We start from the raw sequence: 21,326 nt of genomic DNA on the forward strand, positions 1-21,326 counted from the left end.
TCTTCCCTTTCCTGTGGCTTCACACCCCGCCCCCCGGCGCCCCGCCCATCAGCCCCGGGGGCAGCACCCTCGTCTGCGCCTGCTGCTTCTCTTCGCTCATGCAGCAGTGGCAGAGCTTCGAGCTGGCCGGCGTACCCGTCCTGCAGAGGCTCTACGTGGTCCCCCTCAACGCCCAGGCCGCGGGGGGGGGCCCCCAGAGCCAGGAGGCCCCCCAAGGACGAGGCCGGGCCCGCCGCCGCGGCCGTCCCGCGGGAGGCCTGCTACCTCTGCGGGGAGGACTGCGCCCGGGAGGCCCGGCCGGTGCCCGCCAGGGTCGTCAACGGCAGCGCCAAGGGCACCATGCACTTCCCCTTCCTCAGCCTCCTGCCCTGCCCGCCCCACGCCCGAGGCCTGGGCAAGCGCTGGGAGGTCCAGAGCTGCCGGAAGTGCTACGGCGTGCTGGAGGACATCTGGTCCACCTACCGGGCCTGCCACAACGAGGAGCTGATCAACTCCGCGCAGAGCTTCCTGGGCCGCTACCACCAGGTGTTCTCCGGCCCGGACCCCGGCGGCCCGGCCCCGCACCCCGGCCCGAAGCCGGGCCCCGCGTCCGTGTGCTACGTCTGCGGGGCCGAGCTGGGGCCCGGGAAGGAGTTCCAGCTCCACGTCAACCCGCCGGGGCGCTTCGGGGAGAAGGAGCCCTTTTTCCCCTTCCTCACCGTCTACCCTCCCGCGCCCGGGGCCAGGCCCGCCGACTCCACGGGGCTGGTGGCCACCTGCGTGCTCTGCTACCATGACCTGGTGGGGCAGTGGCTGCAGCATGAAGCCAGGAACGCCCACCACCCGGTCAGCGCCTGGTCCCGGCAGTACAAAGTGGAGACCTTCATCTGTTTCTTCTGCCGCCAGGAGAAGAGACGGTGCCTTGGATTAAAAGCCGTGCGCGTCTCCAGGCTGCCCGTGTTCCTCTACAGCCCGCGGGCCGGCCACAGCCTGCTGGTGGACGACGGCCAGCGGCTGACCATCGGGGCGTGCCTGGAGTGCGGGACGGTGGCGTTTGCCGGAAAAGCTGTGGCCCCGTCGACCCTAGCCGCCGGTTCCTCGCCGGCCGCTCTCCAGAAGGTAAGCTGTTGTTGGGCCGCGAGGCCTCCCGCTCTCTCTTCTCCTTCCTTCTCGGGGAAAAGTGACGGTGGAGGACCAGGCAGAAACAAGTTTGGGTCCTCAGCTCTGCGGATGGAGCGAGAGAGGCTTGTCTCTGGGGCCGGCGGAATGAAAAGGGGCCCCTTTGGCCCTTGGTAGGCCAAGGCGAGGAAGCCTGGATTCCAGAACGGTTGAAAGTTGGGTCACTGGGTCAGAATCCCACCCAGGGGTCACCGATCCCACCGAGCTGGGAAGGAGGAAACGAAGGAAACGGCGCCGGTTGAAAAGGATCCGCGGGCCAAAGGCAGTCCAGTTAAAAAGTAACATTTGCGCCCGGTACGGAGGGGAAATCCTGGGCTGGTCCCTCGGCAGAGCCCGATCGTAATTAATAATCGTCCCGCTGCCACTCGGGCAGGTCAGGAAGAGGTCTCAGTTTCCCGAGCCAGCTGTGCGGAGAACGCCCGGAGGATCGCCTATAGGGTCCTGGCGAGGAAACCGGAGAGGCACCTCAAGGCTCAGAGGAAAGTGATCTCGCTCCCCCTGCCCCCGTCCCCCCCCTCCCCCAACAGACCGTTTTCTGTAGGAGGAACTGCAGTTGATTGCCAGGAGAGGGAAAACTGATTTCCAGGCCTGGTGGGCAGTTCCCAGATAAACCGGCCCTCCCCACATCGCACCCCACTGGGAAAAGGGTCTTTATTCTTCGCAAGTCGGCTGTGCGGGAGCCGGGCTGACAGAATTCTCATTGCCTTGGGAAGGGCTGCACGCAGCCCGAGCTGACAGGCGTGGGAACTCCGATAAAGGGATGGGACCCGGCGCACAGTCCGGCGGTAGTCGCCGTTAATACCAGAGAAACTTTAATCAGGCAGATGTGGAATTTCAAAGGGCCCAAATGCCTATGTGGTATCACAGGGCAGATGGGGGGGTGGTCGTGGAACCCCTCAGATTCACGCTCCCGTTTCATCAGGGGGTAGAAAGTTGGCAAAATTGGTCCCCTCTCTGGCCAGCAGGAATGGGGACTGGTTCTATGTCTGCGGATGTGTGAGGGGAGGCAGGGGACACTATCTCAGGCCTGTAGGAAACTGACCGCCATGGGTGGGTCTGCTTGTGGGCTGGTTGTGCCCTGATCGGCCTGTGTTCATGGGTGTTCCACCTTTGTGTACGTGTACGCGTGCACCTGTGTGCAGGGGCCAAGCACCTCCGTAGTTTGGAATTTCAGTCCCCTGTACGGACTGGAACACGAACCTCATTGGCATTTTAGCCTCAGTCTCCTGCTGTTGAGTTTGGAGTTCAGGTCTGTTTGTAGCACGAGGCTACCATATCCTCTTCAAGTTCTCCACCGTCTTCTGAAGACTTCTTTTCCGCTTTCTTCTTTAAAAAAAGATCCCCGTCAAGCCCGGTTTCTGAGTCTCTCCTTTGTGACAGAATAGAAATTCAGGCCTCATCTTTGCCATTTGGAAGCAGAGGATTTGTAATACTTTGAAGCTCTGAAGTTGCCCGACTTCGCAAGTTAGCTCTCTCCCGTCTGACTTGCCAGTCAGCAGCTGAGACCCACCAGACAGCGTTGTTTTGAGAATGACAAGCTCAGAGACGTGGTCTTGATTGGCACCACAGGCAGAAACCTGAGGAAACCTCTGTTTTCTAAAGGTCCTGGGGGTGGGGAGGGAGCCTTTTTTTCAGATCAGCGTGAGGCGGGCTGACCTAGGGTCATTCAGAAATACAGGTTCTAAGGTGGATCCTTAAGGTACGGTTGAAAGTCCACTATTTAATCGAGTGGTATCCCATGGACCCCGTGAGAAAAATACTACATCGGAGGAGAAATCGGGAATCCAAACGGACTAGAAGACCCACCATTGAACCCAGGGAGATCCGAGGCTTTTTCTTCAGGTATTAAGAAGCTCGGCGGGGACAAGAGCTCGTGTTTCTCAGAAATGAACCAGGTGTCTGTCTCTTAATGCGTTCAGCGCGTCGTTCTCCAGAGAGTTCACTCCCTAAAACGATTGAGAACACTTGACAGTTAGTTAACTGTGGAGATGAAAATGGGGCTCTCGGTCTCCCTGGGGAAGGGATGTACCCCCAGATGCTGATCGCTGTTAGTGGGATTGACTTCCAAGGGGAAGGGCAGTGATGAATGGAGAGTAATCAGCAGGGCAGGACATTGGGGGACCCCCACCCCCCAACCTTCCCCTAGCAACTGAAGGATGAAAGCCCACCCTGAAGGCTTCTGGTTCTGCCAGACAAGTGGCCCATCCATCGGTGGCCAGAAACACACAGTCCGGAATAGTTCTCTTTTAAGAAAGTGTTTCTGACACTTGCCTGCTTATGTCAGGGCAGCTTTGGTTAAGCGGGCATGCAGCTATTGACCTAAACAGGGCTCTATTTTCTTGTCCTGGGCAATATCACCAGTCAGAGGTACTTTGTATTGTTGTCACAAGGACTGGGAACAGGTGCGGCTGCTGCTTTTTTTTTTTTTTTGCACTGACATATGAACTATTCCAGAACACTTCTGTCATCACTCCACTGTCAGCGGAGGCACACACATCTGTTTCCCGGGTTTCCTGCAACATCGGTTTTCCTGCAGCCCAGAGCCACACGTTTCTTAAGGTTCTCAGCTGGGCGGTTTTTTTTACTTCAATTGGCTCCAACTCGAGGCTGATGGATGAGTCCAAGGAAGGGTGGGGAAGATAGCAGGGAGATAGGCAGATGAAGAGCAGCTGGAGTTTGTTTCTTCCCCAAAATCTTACCACCTCCGCCGAGCGGTGTCCCACGCTGGTTTTGGCAACCAGCGAGCCATCTGTCTAAGACTAGCAAGTGAACGTGCTTGCCAGACACAGCCCCGTCACAAAGTTGGAGGGGATTTGAGAGATACTGGAGGGAGGGAGGTAAAATAAATAAACTCTCCAACAGGTGCGAGAAGATATTGGGATGCCGTAGCCAAGGGGCTGTAAGGGATTCCCACCTCCCCAGTGCTACTGCTCCTCAGCAAGGAATCCGTTTGGATGACCCTGCATTCCAGTCTTGGTCCGTCCTTGCCGGTCTCATCGTTTTTCATTTTCCCTCCTCTCTCTTCATACTTAGAAAATTTTCTCCGCTCTGGGTGACTGTGGGAAAACTGTACAGGTTTGGAACCGGTGAAAGTTTTTGTTTCCCGTCTTACTTAGACATCAGCACAAGCGGATGCTTATTCACAGACCTATTTATTTCCAGAAGCCAACCTGATTGCAACCCTGTTGTTTTTTGGAAGTATTTCCCAGCGGGGAAGCCCTTTCCGAGGCTCCCAGGGATTGATCCGGGGCTTTCCCATCCAGGAGTAGGTCTCTCTCTCTGCCATGGTTGGCTCCCAAATTGCCAGTTGAAATTAAGTGGAGCCACGGAGGATCTAACTTGCAGGAGCGGAGGCTAAGAAGAGCAGGGTGAAGGAAGTAGAGAAAACCGGGGGGGGGGGGGGGGGGGGGGGGGGGTGCACCACTTAGCCTTTATCCCAGGCTGCTGCTTCATCTGTCTTTAAATGGACCAGTCAGTCAATCATATTTATGGAGCGCTTACAGTGTGCAGAGCACTGTACTAAGCCCCTGGAAGAGTACCATATAACAGTAAACAGACATATTCCCTGCCCACATGGAGCTTACAGTCTAGGGGTTCGGAAGGGGAGACAGGCTTTAATATAAGTCAGTTACAGGTATGTACATAAAAGACAACCTAATAGGTCTAGCAGATATTTTCAAGTCCATTGCTGTTCCCTTGAGGAAAGGGTTATCTGACTTTGGCTTCTAGCCAGGAAGGTTACGCTGCAACTCTTGGGATATATGTGAAGTTGACCCCATGGAATGTTGGAATTATGAAATAACTGGGCTGATTTGAGATATCATCCGTTTCAGCCACATCTGCCTGAGCAGTATTGCCCTCCCCCACTTCAAAACCTTATTGAAGGCACATCTCCTCCAAGAAGCCTTCCCTGACTAAGCCCTCCTCTCCCACTCCCTTCTGCACTGCTGGTATTGGCTCCTTCATTCATCCTCCCTCCCATCACCACAGCATATATGTATGTATCCGTATATATCTGTGATTTCTCGATTTATTTATTTCCCCCTCTAGACTGTGAGCTCGTGTGGGTAGGGATGTGTCTGTTTGTTGTTATATGGTACTCTCCCAAGTGCTTAGTACAGTGCTTTGCACACAGTAAGCACTCAATAAATGCGATTAAATGAATGAATGAAATCTTGCCCTTTAGCCGGGCTTCTTAGCACACCTCCCGTACCCAGACAGCTGCAGCCCCAGGCCTCCAATCAATCCATCAATCAATCAATGGTATTTTTAGAGTGCTTACCATAAGTAGGGCACTGTACTAAGCACTTGGGAGAGTACAGTACAACAGAGTTGGCAGACACATTTCCAGCCCACAAGGAGCTTACAGTCTAGAGGGAGAGACAGACATTAAAATAAATTATGGCTATGAATATAAGTGCCTTGGGGCTGACGGTCAGTCGAATCGCAGATGCTTAAAGCATAGTGATCCAAGTGCATAGGCGAGGAGTCAGCTGTGAGATGGACGAGATTGGGGCAGAGTGAGCAAGGTGGTGATAGAGGAGCCAAGTGTGCAGGCTGGACTGTAGTAGAAATTAAGCGAGGTAAAGTAGGAAGAGGGAGCTGATCGAGTGCTTAAAAGCTGACGATAAGGACATTCTGTTTGATGCAGAGATGGATGGGCAGTCACTAGGCGTGAGCCCACTTTTGGGTGGGGACCGTCTCTATATGTTGCCAGCTTGTACTTTCCCAAGCGCTTAGTACAATGCTCTGCACACAGTAAGCATTCAGTAAATACGATTGATTGATTGATTGATAGACGTTTTTGAGGACTGGGGAGAGGTGGACTGAATGTTTTTGTAGAAAAGTGATCCGGGCAGCAGAGTGAAGTATGGACTGGACTATGGACTGGGGTGGGAAGAGACAAGAGGCGGGGAGGTCAGATTGGAGGTGGATGCCGTCAGTAGTCAAGGCAGGATATGGTGTTTGAATCCATATATCTTCTCTTCTGAGACTCTTTTCTGTAGGGATTCCCTCCTGTCTTGGGAAGAGGGAGGCAGACAGTGAAGCAGTTGCCACTTGGAGAGTGTGGATGGTGTGGCTGCGGTCCTCAGCCTCCTCGTGTTTCAGGGGAAAGGAACAGGAGAGACCAAGGAGCTAGGGAACACAGCCTCCGAACGTGCCAGAGAGCCATGAGGCTCAGAAGTGGTACTGATGGATGATGATGGAGTCTTACATCGTGTACACCAAAGGTTTCAGGACCAAGAACCTGGGAGAAGGAATCGATTAGAGTGCTGTCAGTAGAAGCAGTAGTAGTAGTAGCAGCAGCATCACTTGTTGAGCATTTGTTGTGGTGCACCACACAAGGTGCTTGGCATGAACAGAGAAGAGAAGGAACACATTTCCGGCCTCGTGGTGCCCTGCCTAGCGGTGCCACTCACGCTATCTCGTCCCTGCCGGTTCTGTTCCTGCCAGGGCACTGACTGCGACCAACAAGTAGGAGGGCAGGGGGGGCAGCACCTTGCGAAGGGTTTGGATGTGCAGGAACCGTTTACATCCAGAAAGCACCACACCCCAGCAGGCGGTTACCTCAATAACTACTGTGGTGTTTGCTGCCCATGTCAGTCAGCTATTTTTCAAGATTCCTTCTGGACCCTTCTACCTCTCCAACCACTCTGGTCAATCATTGTATTTACCATTCAATCAATCAGTCATATTATTAATAATGAATAATAATAATAATGATGATATTTTTTAAGTACTTACTATGTGTTAAGCACTGTTCTAAGCGCTGGGGCAGATCCAGGCTAATGAGGTTGGGCATAGTCCACGTCCCCCATGGAGTCACAGTCTTCATCCCCATTTTACAGATGAGATAACTGAGGAACAGAGAAGTTAGGTGACTTGACCAAGGTCACACAGCAGACAAGTACAAGTAAGCGCCTAATGCAGTGCTGTGCACACAGTAAGCGCTCAATAAATACGATTGAATGAAGTAGTAGAGCCGGGATTATAATCCAGGGCCTTCTGACTCCAGGCCTGTGTTCTATCCATTAGACCACACTGCTTCTCTATTATTGAGCTCTTACTATGTGCATAGCACTATACTAAGCACGTGGGAGAGTACAGTTCAATAGAATTAGCAGACACTCTCCCTGTCCATAATAAGGTTACAATCTAGAGTACCTGTTCAGTGGTTATTGTGTGCAGAGCTAAACACCGTACTAAGCACTTGGGACAGTGCAGTAGAATTAGCAGTCATGATTCTTACCCCCAAGTTGCTTGCAATCTAGTGGAAGAGAGACAGAAAATAAAATACAGGTGGGAGGAAGCAGTAAGTAAAACAATATGAGCCCAAGTGCAATGCAGTTTCTGAATACCAAGTTGCTCAGGTGACGTGCTGGTCCTGGAGTGGCAGTTTGGGGGTGGATGCAGTGGGGAGTGAGAGATTAATCAGAAGGGCTTTGAGGATTGGGAAGGCCCATCCTGCCAGATGTAAAGGGGAAGGGAGTGCCAGGCCGAAAGGAAGGCACGAGTGAGAGGTCGGTGGTGAGAGAAGCTGGAACCTTCAGCGTGGATGGATGGCACAGCTTCATTAGGTATTCCCCGCCTTACGCAGCTGGGATTAAAGCTCCAGAGAGGGTCAGTGATGTTGCTTTATGAGAGCTTTAGGGGTGGCAGAGGAGGAAGGCAGTGGACCCCGAACTAAGTTCTACCTGAAACCTTGTTTTCCCCATCAGTGTAATTGCCCCTTCCTACCTCCAGCCTTTTGGTCTTCCTTTGCCAAAACCCATTTGAGGAAATCCACATTTCTTCTTAGATTTGGTTTCGCCACCAAGAAGCTTAGCCTGGGTGAAAGGAGCAAGCAGGAAATCTCTGTCTGATGGCTGGATGGGCCCTCACTGAATCCAGGTCCCCCGCTCTACTGAGAGGCCAGGGCAGGCCCCGCCCTGTTGCGCCCTGCCATGTGGAATCGAGTGCAGGAAGGTATGCCATGGGTGACCGGCGACAGTGTGTACGAGGCACAAAGGGAATTATTTTACTGTTAAGGTCATAAACCACTCGTAATTAAAGCTACCATATTCCTGTTGCCTAATTGGTGTCATTTACCCAGTAATGAAACGCTGGATTTGCCAACCTATAACACACGTACTCTGAGTTGCCTTCAAAAGCCTATAACAAGAGATGCTTCAAATTGGTCCTTATGGTTCCTAGAAGCTTTCTGTTTGAGTGGCTCTATGTAGTTGCCAGCACCGGGCCATTCATGCGAGTGCTTAGTAAACCCTACTTAACGATGATGAGGAACTTTAATGGATGCATAAATCACCCCTGGCTTCAAAATTGGAATAATGTGCTTTTACCTGGAGCAGGTTTTCACTGCTCCTTCACGGGAATGGTTCTTAGAAACTTAACAAAGGCCTGGCCCCAGGGACACTGACCCATGGGACTCGCTTTTGTCCCCATCCGCCACCTCAGCCGGGAGCTAGGGAGGGCTCCGTTTCTGCCCCACTGGGCCTATCCCATGTCAGGCCCCTGTCAAGGCTGGGTGACCCGAGTGAGGGGAAGGGGTAGGTCAGAGGGTAGCTATTGAGGGCTTTGATCCCTCACCCTGGCTCTTCCCTTGCCTGGCCATATGATTTAGAGGTAAAGGGTCCTGCCCAGAGTACCTTTGTTTTCTTGCAAAATGGGAGCTCTTCCCGCACCTCAGGTCGCAGAGCTGAGGAACGGTCAAGATCTTCATGTGCAAGCTAGCCATATCGTGTACACGGCTACCTGCGCACGGGACGTATGAAGGCGATAATTGATAACTAGGTAGAGGAGAAGGCAGGCTTTTCTTTAACCCTACCTAAATCACTGGAAGGGATTCAATCTCCTATCACTCCCATGTTTGTGCGCTTGCAGGCATCTCAGGCATCTGTTCCTTCCAGCTTTATACGCTCTTGGCCCAGTCTCCTCCTAGTGTGAGGATGAAGCTTGTTGTGGGCAGAGAATGTGTCTGCTTATTGTTGTACTCTCCCATGCTCTTGGTACCGTGCTCTGCACACAGTAAGCGCTCAATAAATACAATTGAATGAATGAATCCCACCTTGTCCCTTCATCTCTGCAGACCTCCTGGAAGTGCTCAGACTGGTCTTTTTGAAGATGGACTCCAGGTCCAGGCCCCAGTCCTTGACAGAAACACCACAGTTTCTTCTCAGCTGGTCCCGCTGTGTCTCCCACTGGGTGGGAGCTTACACTCTGCCATTAACCTTTTTCTGTAATTGATTTTAAAGTCTGCCTTCCCCTCTAGACGATAAACTCCTTGTTGGCAGGGATTGTGTCTGCCTATTGTGTCTATTGTATTGTTGGCTCCCCAGCATTTAGTATGTGCTCTGCACATAGTAAGTGCTCAATAGGTACCATTGATTGATATGACTGACCCCACAGCATCTATGTACATATCTGTAATTCATTTATTTGTATTAATGTCTGTCTCCCCTACTAGACTGTAAGCTCACTGTGGGTAGGGAACATGTCTATGAACTCTGTTATACTTTCCCAAGTGCACACACAGAAAGCAGTCAATAAGTATGCTTGATTGACTGATTGATTGTCTGACCTACCAGAGTTGCTGGAGCTTCATCTTGGTGAGTAGGTTAAGTGTCCTGGCTATCCAGGCCTGGATTTCATTCACCTTTTGAAGCCTTTTGAACCAATTTTATTTTTTTCTCCCGAGTCACTTTTCTCTTTTATTTATTTATTTATTGGACTTGAAAATATTGTCCTAGCCACTGAGGATCTCTGGGCATAATCTCAATCAATCAGTCGAAGGTATTTTTGAGCACTTCCTATCTGCAGATCACTGTACTAAGCACTTGGGAGAGTAAAAAACAATAGAGTTGGTAGACACGATCACTGTGCACAAGGAGTTTTCAATCTAGAGTGGGAGACAGACATTGAAATAAACCCAGGTAGGGAAAATAGTAAGGGTATAAGGATATGCACATTAGGGTTGAGGGGCCTAAGATGGGGTGTGGAAAATGCATTTAACTCAAAAGCAACAAGTCATGACAAAATGAAACAGAGGGGCAGAGTGACAACGAGATCTGGGGTCCAGAGCCCAGGATCGGGAACTGAGGGCCCTGAGCACTGGGTCCTGGAGCCAGGATGCTCTCTGTGCCCTCTCCATATGACCACAGTCTGCAGCCCATGGGTATATGGATCCCCTAGGGGAGTCTAAGACCAGTCTGATTCCAAAGAGTTGCTGAACAATTCTAGATTCTCCAAAAAGAGCAACAGCAGATGCTGTTTGGGCCTAAGGACAAAGAGTTATTGAGGAGGTTATTTGCTGATGGGGAGATGCCATGGGTAGGAGAATAAACTGAAGCTAGGGAGATTGAGAGGGTAAAGAAGCACAAGAGATGAGGGTGGGCATTGATCGAATCAGTGAAAACGAGTCTGTGACCCTTGCTGAGTGCCGAGGCAGTTGCAGGCTGAACAAGATTGGGAACCGCTGCCCTAAAGAGAAACACCTTCAAAGCCCAACTGAGAGTTCACCTCCTCCAGGAGGCCTTCCCAGACTGAGCCCCATTTTCCCTCTGCTCCCCCCCACCTCATTCTGCCCTGCCCCCTCCCCCTCCCTGTAGCACTTGTATATATTTGTACATATTTATTACTTTATTTTACTTGTACATATTTACTATATTTTATTAATGATGTGCATGTAGCTATAATTCTATTTACTCTGATGGTTTTGACACCTGTCTACTTGTTTTGTTTTGTTGTCTGTCTCCACCTTCTAGACTGTAAGCCCGTTGTTGGGTAGGGTCCGTCTCCGTATGTTGCCGACTTGTACTCCCCAAGTGCTTACTTAGTACAGTGCTCTGCACACAGTAAGCGCTCAATAAATGATTGAATGAGTGAATGAATGAATGAAACACGGAAGTGTGATTAATTCCTTGTCGATTGATAATCGATGTCTGTGGAGCCACGCTGCAGTCAATGGATCTGTGGCTCAGAGGGCCACCCGGCGCAGTGCTAGCATAATTAATGCCAGACAGGGAGGGTTTGTCTGATGTGCTGATGCTTTGTCTCTGCCCGCTGGGGAGAGGTGGTGAAGAGCATAGTTATAGATGTTTTGTGTTTAGCCGTGTCAATAGCATCAGTGGATGGTTCCCAGCCTCCTTATCATTCATTCAATCGTATTTATTGAGCGCTTACTGCGTGCAGAGCACTGTACTAAGCGCTTGGGAAGTACAAGTCGAGGCAGAACATCTCTGTTCGTGCTCCAAAGGCCTTGAGAGCCTTGGCCTGGCACCTTTGTTGGTAGTGGAGTCTCCCTTCCAGATGGGCAGGAGCGGGGCCAGGCTCTTCATTTGGCTGCTGCAACCCAAGGTGAACGTCCCTCTCCCTAGATGGGTTTCCCTATCACTTCCCTAAGGGACTCGGATTTAGGGAACAACGGTAATCACGGTAGGTATCAAAATGGGTATGGGTGGGTCGCTCCTGGCCTCGCATTGGTCTTGTTCCTCATTCAGAAGCACAGGCCCTTCCCAGTCCAGGCTGGGCGGGTTGGGCTGTGCCAGTAATGAACTGTGTGAGGGCTGCTAACACGACGTTTCTGGGCTCCTCTGGGAAATGATGTGGTCTGGTAGTAGGCTGGTTGAGATGAGCCTCAACTAAGAGGATCTTAAAGTACTTCTTCCAAACAGGGCCAGAGCTACATTAAATTATGAGAAGGACTGGGCGTTCCTGAAGCTTGTAGACTTTGCTGTTTACCCACTCTGCCTTCCCTCAAATCATGGTTCCTTTTTGCCTTTGAAAGCCCGTGGATCCCCAGATCATTGGATTGAGACAATTGAATCCAGTTGGTAGCCAGAGAGAAGGGTTCTCTAGTAAAATGATTTCCTCCCACTTAAGTTTCATTGGCCCAAAGGGGTTTGGGGTGAGCAGTCTAACCCTTTACTCCTCTAGGAAATCAGGCCATCAGTCGACAGTATTTATTGAGCGCCTACTGGGCCCAAAACTTTGTTCCCACTCAGCTACACTCCTGGGTGAACTTCCAGGGAAGGTGGGTATAGTATGGTCCCTGATGGGACTAAAGATTCTGGAGGCTCCTTTGCCAACCTGAAGGTGATAGGCAAACATTATGCTCCCCCAGTCAATTAATAATATTTATTCAGTACTTCCTTTGTGCAGGGCACTGTACTTCATGCCTGGGAGAGGATAATAATAATAATAATAATAATAATAGCATTTATTAAGTGCTTACTATGTGCAAAGCACTATTCTAAGCGCTGGGGAGGCTACAAAGTGATCAGGTTGTCCCACGGGGGGCTCACAGTCAATCCCCATTTTACAGATGAGGTAACTGAGGCACAGAGAAGTTTAAATGACTTGCCCAAAGTCACACAGCTGACATTTGGCGGAGCCAGGATTTGAACCCATGACCACTGACTCCAAGGCCCATGCTCTTTCCACTGAGCCACGCTGCTTATCTTATAAGCATTTGGGCACACACATACCCACATCATTTGTGTACCTTTCCTTATTGCCTTTTTCTACCTGTACTTTTCTGTAGTGGCTGTCTCCCCTGTTGGATTGTAAACTCCTTGAAGGCAGGATTGTGTCTACTAATTCTACTGAGCTCTCCCAAGCGATCAGCATGGTGCTTTGCACATCAGAGGCGCTCAACATTACTGACCGATGCATGACCGAGTTTCTCGAGCCCCGGTTTCTGCACTTCAGCAGAACATCTCGCTTCCCAAAGCACGGAGCTAAACTGGCCTCAAAACCTTACTGGACCAGGACCTCACTGGCTTGTTATTGGGGGCCTCAAAGTGGAGATGAAATCTCAAAGAACTGTTGCCACCCAGCAGCTTGAAGGCTAACCTCATCCTCCTTCCTTCTCACCTAACCTCAGGTCCAATTCCTGTCTCACATCCACAGCATCACTCATAGACATAACACCTACCCTCAAGGAGCTTACCATCTAGTGAGTATATTGCATAAGAGGGGCATCAATAAGGGCACATGAAAAGGTTCTCTGCCCATAATAATAATAATAATAATAATGATGGCATTTGTTAAGCGCTTACTATGTGCAGAGCACTGTTCTAAGCGCTGGGGGGGGGATACAAGGTGATCAAGGTGTCCCACGTGGGGCTCACAGTCTTAATCCCCATTTTACAGATGAGGGAACTGAGGCTCAGAGAAGTGAAGTGACTTGCCCAAGGTCACACAGCAGACATGTGGCGGAGCCGGGATTCGAACCCAAGACCTCTGACTCCAAAGCCCGTGCTCTTTCCAATGAGCCACGCTGCTTCTCCGTCCACGCTGCCCATGTCCACAGAGTCGCTCTAGCTACTGAGCTCCTCTCCACATGGATCCCTGACCCTCTCCGTGTTGGTCCAGAGCTGTTGTGCTTCCCATCCCAGCTTCCTAAAACACTGTCACCCCTTCTGATCCTTGCGGACTGGCGCTGGGGAACCAAGGGGGAGGGTGGCTGAGCATTGAAAATACAAATTGAAGACAGATAAGTCCATTGTCGGGTCAGGACCAGACGGAAGGAAGGCCAGCTGCAAGGCCACCACGACGTCAGCGGGGATTCATCATTGGTGGTTGTAATCGTGCCCTGACTTTGGGAGTCCAGGGCGGATGTCACCAAAGCAGCCGTTCTTGAAGAGGTATGTGAAGGAAGGGAGTTAGTGGGGTATTGCTCCAGGTACGAGGGGCTGCAAGGAGGAAGGCAGTCTTGTCTAGATCCCGAGGAGTCGAGCAGGGTAGATGACGGAAGAGATTTAACCACCCGAGGGCAGAAAGGTTAGGAAGCAAGTGTGCTTTTCTGGGCATGTTTGGGTGGTTCTAGTGGCTGGTAAAACCAGCAAAGCTCTGCTGATTTGCAAAACGGGTGGGATTTGGGTCAGGAGGCTTTCATTTTAAGGTGAATTTTAAAACTGCTTAGGATATGTGGGCATGGTGTGGATTCTCCATTTTTCTGGGAGCAAGGTGTCTGCTTCATTTCACCCTCTTAAAATGTAAAACAAAACTCAGGTGTGTTGCAGTGAGGACTGTTGAGGAAGTGTTAGAAGACCGACCAATCCGCCTCCCGCAGGTCACACTGCCACAGTGACTTCTAGAAATCCAAGGAAGTGGATACCTTTGCCATGTTTGCTGTTACAGCCAGCCCAGGATTAAGTCTAAAGGCTTTTCTGCTGTCAGCTATGATGTATGGCTACTCCCAGGGCCTGCCAGGGAAAAGCATCCACAGAGTGGCTTGGCTTACGGTGCTGACGGTCAGGGAAAGTGCCTGGGACCAAGAGGAGACTCCCCTCCCCGTTCCCCCCTTTCTGCCACTGGCAAGGAGGGAGGTGAGGGGGAATTGGGGAGGCAAGGTCAGGGCCAGTCCTTACTTGACAGTAGGCAGTGCCCCCAGTGCCCCTTGGGCAGCAACAGCCTTGGTCTTCTTTGGCTTCCCAGAGAGCATTAATCTAGACAGGGGCTCCAGGTCCAGCAGCTCAATTAAAGTCATTCCCATCTCAGGACCCACTACAAAAGCCCCGTAGGTGGGGCTCTGAGGCACGAGGAAGCTGAGCACATTGCCAAAGGCACCTAGACAACAGTGAAATGCTGGGTCTGAGAAGCTGAACGAGGAGGTGGGTGAATGAGCAAAATACATCCATCAAAGCAGGGTCTGGGGGCCAGAGACAGGGACAGGGAGTCCAGCATCCTGGGTCTTAGTTCTCTCTTGGCCTGCAACCCTCCCAAGCTCCTCCTTTAGGGCCTCAGTTTCTGGGTGAGGGGCAAAGGAACAGTGCTGCATGTGGTGCATGTGGTCCCCCTCCTCCCCCTCTCCATCCGCCCCGCCTTACCTCCTTCCCTTCCCCACAGCACCTGTATATATGTATATATGTTTGTACGTATTTATTACTCTATTTATTTTACTTGTACATATCTATTCTATTTATTTTATTTTGTTAATATGTTTTGTTCTCTGTCTCCTCCTTCTAGACTGTGAGCCCACTGTTGGGTAGGGACTGTCTCTATAGGTTGCCAATTTGCACTTCCCAAGCGCTTAGTACAGTGCTCTGCACACAGTAAGTGCTCAATAAATACGATCGGTTGATCGATTGATTGATTGGTGGCCTTGGCATTCCTCAGGTGAAAACGATGCCACCTCTGGGTATGCCATGCAAAGGATGGTTATAAAGGCGCTGGCTTTACTTCGACACCTCATGATACATTTTGAAAGGATGATCATTTTGAAAGGATGATCATTTTGAAAGGATCAGTCTTAATATTGATCTGGGGAAGAACCTTAACCTTATTAAAAGCCTTATTAAAATCCCATCTCCTCCAAGAGGCCTTCCCTGACAAAGTTCTCATTTTGTCTGCTCCCTCTCCCTTATGGGACAACCTTCACTTGGATTGGCAACCCATATTCACCCTACCCTCAGCTCCACAGCGCATATGCCCGTATCTTTCATTTGTTTCAATGGTTGCCTGCCCTTCTATGCTGTAAACTCCTTGTGGGCAGGGAACCTCCTTGATATCCATCTTGGTGTGTATGGATGCTTATGCCAACATCCCTAACATTAACCTCTATGCTCCAAACCTCCCCTTTTTTGTCCCACTAGGGACCCCCCATCCTTGAATTTAGCCTAACCCCTCTGGAACCAGATGATATTTTTAGCTTGCAACACTTCTTGTGACAATGAATTCCATCTGCTTACCACCTGCGAAGGTGAAGAGGAGTTTCCTTTTGTTTTTTTTTTTGGAACCTACCACCTTCAAGCTTCAGTAGGTTACCCTACGTCCTCTGGCTCGTCCTTCAGCTGTTTTGGGATTTGGTGAACAACAATTCCTGTTCACCCTACCCATGGGTTTTTACGGGTCAGTCTTGCCCCTTCCCAACCTTTTCCTTTCCGGACGGAAACTCTCCTTCCACAGAAGCGCTTCCATTCCTTGGATTATTTTAGGTTAACCCTCTCTCTGTTCAGTATGTGTTTGTTAGAACTGCTCATTTAGCGTGGAAAGCTGTTAGGGAGTTAGGAAGATTTCTTCTGATAAGGTACATCTGTCTGGGTAGAGCGTGATGTGATGGTGGAAGAAATGCTTGTATACCTCAGACAGGTCAAGAGGTAGTAGCAGCAGAAGTAGTACTAATAATAGTATTTATGAAGTGCTTACTGTGGGCAAAGTCCTGTACTAAATGATAGGAAAGAACATAGATGAGAATTAAGGGGCTTACAATTAAGAAAGATCAAGTGCTCAGTACAAAGCCTTCCACCCAGTAAGTGCTCAATAAATACAATTGATTGATTGATGACTATGTGGGCCGGGGTGCAGCTCATTGCAAAATGCATATGCAGCTTTCCCCCACATTAGCTGGCTGCAGGCAGAACTGGGACCAAAATTCTGCCTCACATTAGCCCCTTAACCCTGAAAGAATTATCCACAGTGCCTTTGAGACATCTTTCCTGATTCAAAACTAACAGTTCAGAATCTTCCAAATTGTTCCCGTATTTGCACTTGCTTCCCTTGGAATGCATCTGCCGGGTTTTTTTGTCCAGCACCTTCAGCTTTATTATATTGACCCTTTTGAAGCTTAGGAAATACCATTACTGGGCCAGTACAATAGGTGATCCAGTGAAAAGAGCACAGGACTGGGAGTCTGGAGGTTCTAATTCCAGCTCCGCTACTTACCTACCATATGAGACCCTGGGCAAATCCTTTTATTTCTTTGTGACTCAGTTTCCACATCTGCAAAAAGGGGTTTACATACCTGTTTTTCCTTACCCCTTAGACTGGATGCCCTGTTGGGACAAGGATTATCAGATCTGACTGTATTGTATCTACCACAGGATGTAACACAGGGCTCAAAGTAAGTGCTTAACAAATGCTGCAGTTATTATAATGGTGTTTCCAGTAGCGGCAACAGGATGCTTAGAGGAAGTATATAGTGGTTGCCTTCCTAAGTATCCACCCTTATGGTAAGAAATGTATGTCTAAGATCACCAATGCTGCCTCTTGACATCCTTCACTTCCCCTCTAGGCATTCTTCTAGCATAAGCAGCCGGCAGGTGCCCAGTAAAAGCTGTTGATGATGGTTTTATCTCCATCTGCCTGGCATTTCACCACCTTGGTTTCATGAACAAGATTTCACTGCATGCAGATCGGGTAAATCAAAGTTAGCCTGCTGGACCCCACTCTTCCTTCTTTTCCTCTCCCAAAGTGGTCATTGTCACCTTGTAACCTCCCCAGCACTTAGGACAGTGTTTTGCACATAGTAAGTGCTTAATAAATGCCATTACTTTTATTATTGTCTCAACCTTTTTCTTCCAGCCAATGAGCCTGTTTTCTCTCCATAACTGAACAGCCCCTCCAATTCCCTGATTACTCGGGTGTTTTATTTTGGGTTTTTTTTTTCAGTGTTAAATGCCTTCGGTGTGGAGCCAAGGCAAAAACCTTTTGAAAAATCTAAATAGAAACAGAGGTGGTGAAATGAGAAATGACATCTCCATTTTCACAGTTGGGCACTCTTCACTTTAATATTCTGAGGTTGTAAATGTCTTGTCACCCTTCTCCATACCCGCACTCACGCGGTCACATAGATGCAAAGAGAGTCAGATCCAAACATGTGCAGTTGTCCGGCACTCCATGCTGCTGGTTTTATCTCTGCACTCCCAGCGTGAACATGACTTTAAAATAAAATGTGGAGTAGAAAATCTATGGACTGGAAGGCTCATCTGGGAGCCCTGGGGTCCAAGGTTCAGCTGTCCTGAACTACAGATAGGTTTGGGCCTTGGCTGTCTGAGCTGCAGTCCTTCTGGGTGTTTTTTCTGCTGAGCCAGGCTTCCATCCTTCTGAGGGCCACACTGGCCCATGGGGCAACCATGAGGTGGCGGGGAGGTGGGTGCTTTTACCTAATCCATGGAAATGATTTCTGCTCTTGCCTGTGATGGTGATGGCTCCACTGTCCAGACTGTTAGCCGGAGTCAGAATGGCTGATGATGGACTGGCATAATAATAATAATAATAATCGTAATAATCGTGGTATTTGGTAAGTGCTTACTATGAGGCCAGGTGCTGTACCAAGCACTGGAGAAGATACAAGATAATCAGGTTGGACACAGTCCTTGTCCCACATAGGGCTCACAATCTTAAACCCCATTTTGCAGATAGGGAATTGAGGCACAGAGAAGTGAAGGGACTTGCCCAAGGTCACAAACAGCAGACCCGTGGCGGAGTCAGGAATGGATACCCGATCCTCTGCCCCCTCAACCTGCAAGGTAGCAAGCCAGCCAGCCAGCCAGCCAGACCTGGACCAGGGATCTGCTGTCAGTCCAGAGGACTGTTCCAATGGCCTGGCTTTGGCGCTTTTCGGGGAAAGCTAGAACAGCTCGGGGGAAGGAAAAGAAGTGGGGTCTCTCTTCTCCCTCCCCCCCAGCTCCTAACGTATGTTGAGCTGATGTCCTTGCTGGCTTGAGGGCATCAGTATGTCCCACATCTCTCCAGCACACCTCGACTCGCCCCAGTGACAGGCTGGGCCGAGGATCAGGGCCTCACTTCCCCACCCCCTCAAGGCATCTGGTTCCGGACTCGTCCCTCCACTCCTCCAAGGGGACTGAATGTGGCCTCGTCCTCACCTTGGAGAGCCAGGGCTTCCTCAGGGCAGAGCCTTGGATGGGAACTGAATGGGGGAGGGAGGGAGAGGCAGCACTCTTCCCCCGTCCCATCACAGCCCAGGAGTTGGCGGGCAGAGACCTGAGGGTGCAGAAAGGCAGCAGTTGGGAAACTCAGCTGTGCAAACTCTGGGGCTCCTTTTATGGGGGTCCTTCACTAATTGTGCCACTCCCCCGCCCCCCAGCCCCGCTCTGTGGGGAGCAGATATTCCCGGGTGCTCCGAGTCTGAAAGCTCAACAGACCGTTCGACCTTCCCTCCATCCACAGGGGAAATGAATGAGCCAGAAAGGCAAACCAACCAGCCGCCCTGCTCACATGTTCAAAGCTCACTGCCAAGACGTACCATTTATTTTGCTCTTTTACCCAACAAATTTCTCGTCTCCTTCCCATCTTCCCAACAGCCCCCTGACAGCAGTGTGTTTACATTCGAGAATATTCTAGTGTGTCTTTCCCATGTGGCGGGCAGGGGAGCCAGGGAGCCGGGGCAGAGCTCAGCAGCTCACAAGGCCCGCTGGGGATGGGCAGAGCCAACAGCCGGGCGGGCGGGCGATCAGCTGGCCAGCCAGCCTGGAGCCAGAGCTGCGATCCAGGCTGCAGAGAGGGATTTTGCTTGGAGGATGAGTTCACCAGGATGTGGATTTGGCAAGCAGCAGAGAAATGCCTGCACAGAATGAGAGCAAGCGCGCAAATGAAAACATTTCTCTTGACATCCAGGGTAACGATTTTTCTTTGCAAATGGCAAGTAAGGCTTTGTCCCACCCGCAGCTGGGACACGTGGGGGCACGAACCACGAGAGGAGCCATCTGCCTGAGAGGGTTCTGCAGGGGACTTGCACATTTTGGGACCGGTCCTCCAGAAGAGCCCACAAGTTTGCATAGCCGAACTTCCCTCCTGCCGTCTTTCTGCGCCTCAGGTCTCCTTCTGCCAACTCCTGGGCTGGGGGTGGGGCTGGGGAGAGTGCTGCCTCCCCCTCCCTCCCCTCTCTGGTTCCCATCCGAGGCTTTGCCCTGAGGAAGCCCCCGCTCTCCAAGAGCTGGCCCCTCTCGTCGAAGAAGCGTGTGTCCTCCAGGGAGTTTTGTAGGCAATCCTTCTGTCCCTAGGAGGGGTGTGGCATCTGGTATGGATTTTCCCAAGTCTCTGGCACAGAGGTCTGTGTGCAGCAGCCATGTAGGAGATATTGCTGCTGCCATTGGTGGGGGTCCAGTGAGAGGCTGTTGATTAATCAGTTAATCAATGGTATTTATTGAGTCCTGACTGTATGCAGAGCCCTCACCAAGAGCTTGGGGAAGAAGTAGACATGATCCCAGCCCTAAGGAGTTTACAATGTAACTGGGGAGATAACATTAAAATAAATTACAAGCAGAGAAGGCACCTGAGTATAAGGATGTGTATCCAAGAGGGTAGTCAGGGAAGGCTCCTTGAAGGAGATGTGATTTTCGTAAGGCTCAGAAGATGGGAAGAGTGGCGGCCTGTCGTATAAAGCGGGCAGGAGTTGCAGGACAGAAGAAGGACACCAGCAAGGGTCAACGGTGAGAGAGATGAGAGTGAGGCACAGTGAGTAGAGGGGTAGTGTAAGGAACCCATCTATTTGCTAGTGTGATAGTTCTGCTTGTAATAGTCTGCCCTCAAACTGCAACCACTGGCTCCACAGGCCCTTGGCCATTGTCCTTAAATTTTCTTGCCTGGTTATAGCATGGGCATGGCCTGGGTACAGATTGGGGGCAGCCCTGGAGGCCCAGGATAAGGGATCTTGAGCAGTCTGAACAGTCCAGAGAAGGTCAGGCTTTTCCTGTTCCACCAGGCACTGTCGACAGTGAATCTCGCTTCCCGGTTATCCCAGCAAGGACTCTGTCATGGCAGGGAGAATCCTCTTCCAGTCTGGGATGTGGGGGAGTATCAGCCCAGATCAATCTTCCCCACTTCTCCCCACCAGAGTGAGTAAGGTGCTTTCTGGGCTCTGGAGCAATACCGTGTAGCTCCTTTGAGGTGGCAACCACATTCGTTTAAAGCAACGTGCTAATGTTTCAGGGAAGTTCATAGACGTGACCATTACCATTTTACCATTTTTAATGGTAAAAATGAATCTTTTCATGCTGCAAAGGACAAACAGGAGTGAGTGATTTTAACTCTTTGGTGTGTTTGTAATTCTTTCTGCTCTAGGAGTTCACCCACCATCACTTAGACTGGGAACCTCTTGGGTGACAGGGACGCTGTGTCTATTGATAATCTTATAAGTATCCCAACATGGCACATAGCACGGGTTTAATCAATTCCACACATGCTAATGATGATGAGTGTGTTCAGGACGACCCTGCAGAGTTCTTACATATTAGCAGGTCACCTTAGAGTCTTTTGTTTTATAGATGTGGGTGGACAGGATTGGGCCATTGAGACCCAAGCCCAGGCTGCTGCTACTGAGGCTGGCCACGGCTTGTGGCTGCCTCAGTTTCTACCTCAGGGTCAGTGTTTTGAGTGTGGATCCACAGAGACAGCCTGACTTTCACCACTGCACATTGGTGTAGGTC

The 21,326-nt window shown here is 50.6% G+C and overlaps 1 protein-coding gene across 1 annotated transcript in view; it reads left to right on the forward strand.

The window, feature by feature from the left end:
- Window positions 1-293: 293 nt before the first annotated feature.
- GSE1 (Gse1 coiled-coil protein) overlaps window positions 294-21,326 on the forward strand; it is a 574,350-nt gene continuing 553,317 nt past the window's right edge. Inside the window, exon 1 of the mRNA XM_038754464.1 lies at window positions 294-1,098. Within this exon, the coding sequence (XP_038610392.1) occupies window positions 340-1,098 (759 nt within the window). The 5' untranslated portion in view covers window positions 294-339. The remainder of the gene's footprint in view (window positions 1,099-21,326) is intronic.

Source organism: Tachyglossus aculeatus, chromosome 11 (assembly GCF_015852505.1).
Source record: "Tachyglossus aculeatus isolate mTacAcu1 chromosome 11, mTacAcu1.pri, whole genome shotgun sequence".
Classification (NCBI taxonomy): Eukaryota; Metazoa; Chordata; class Mammalia; order Monotremata; family Tachyglossidae; genus Tachyglossus; species Tachyglossus aculeatus.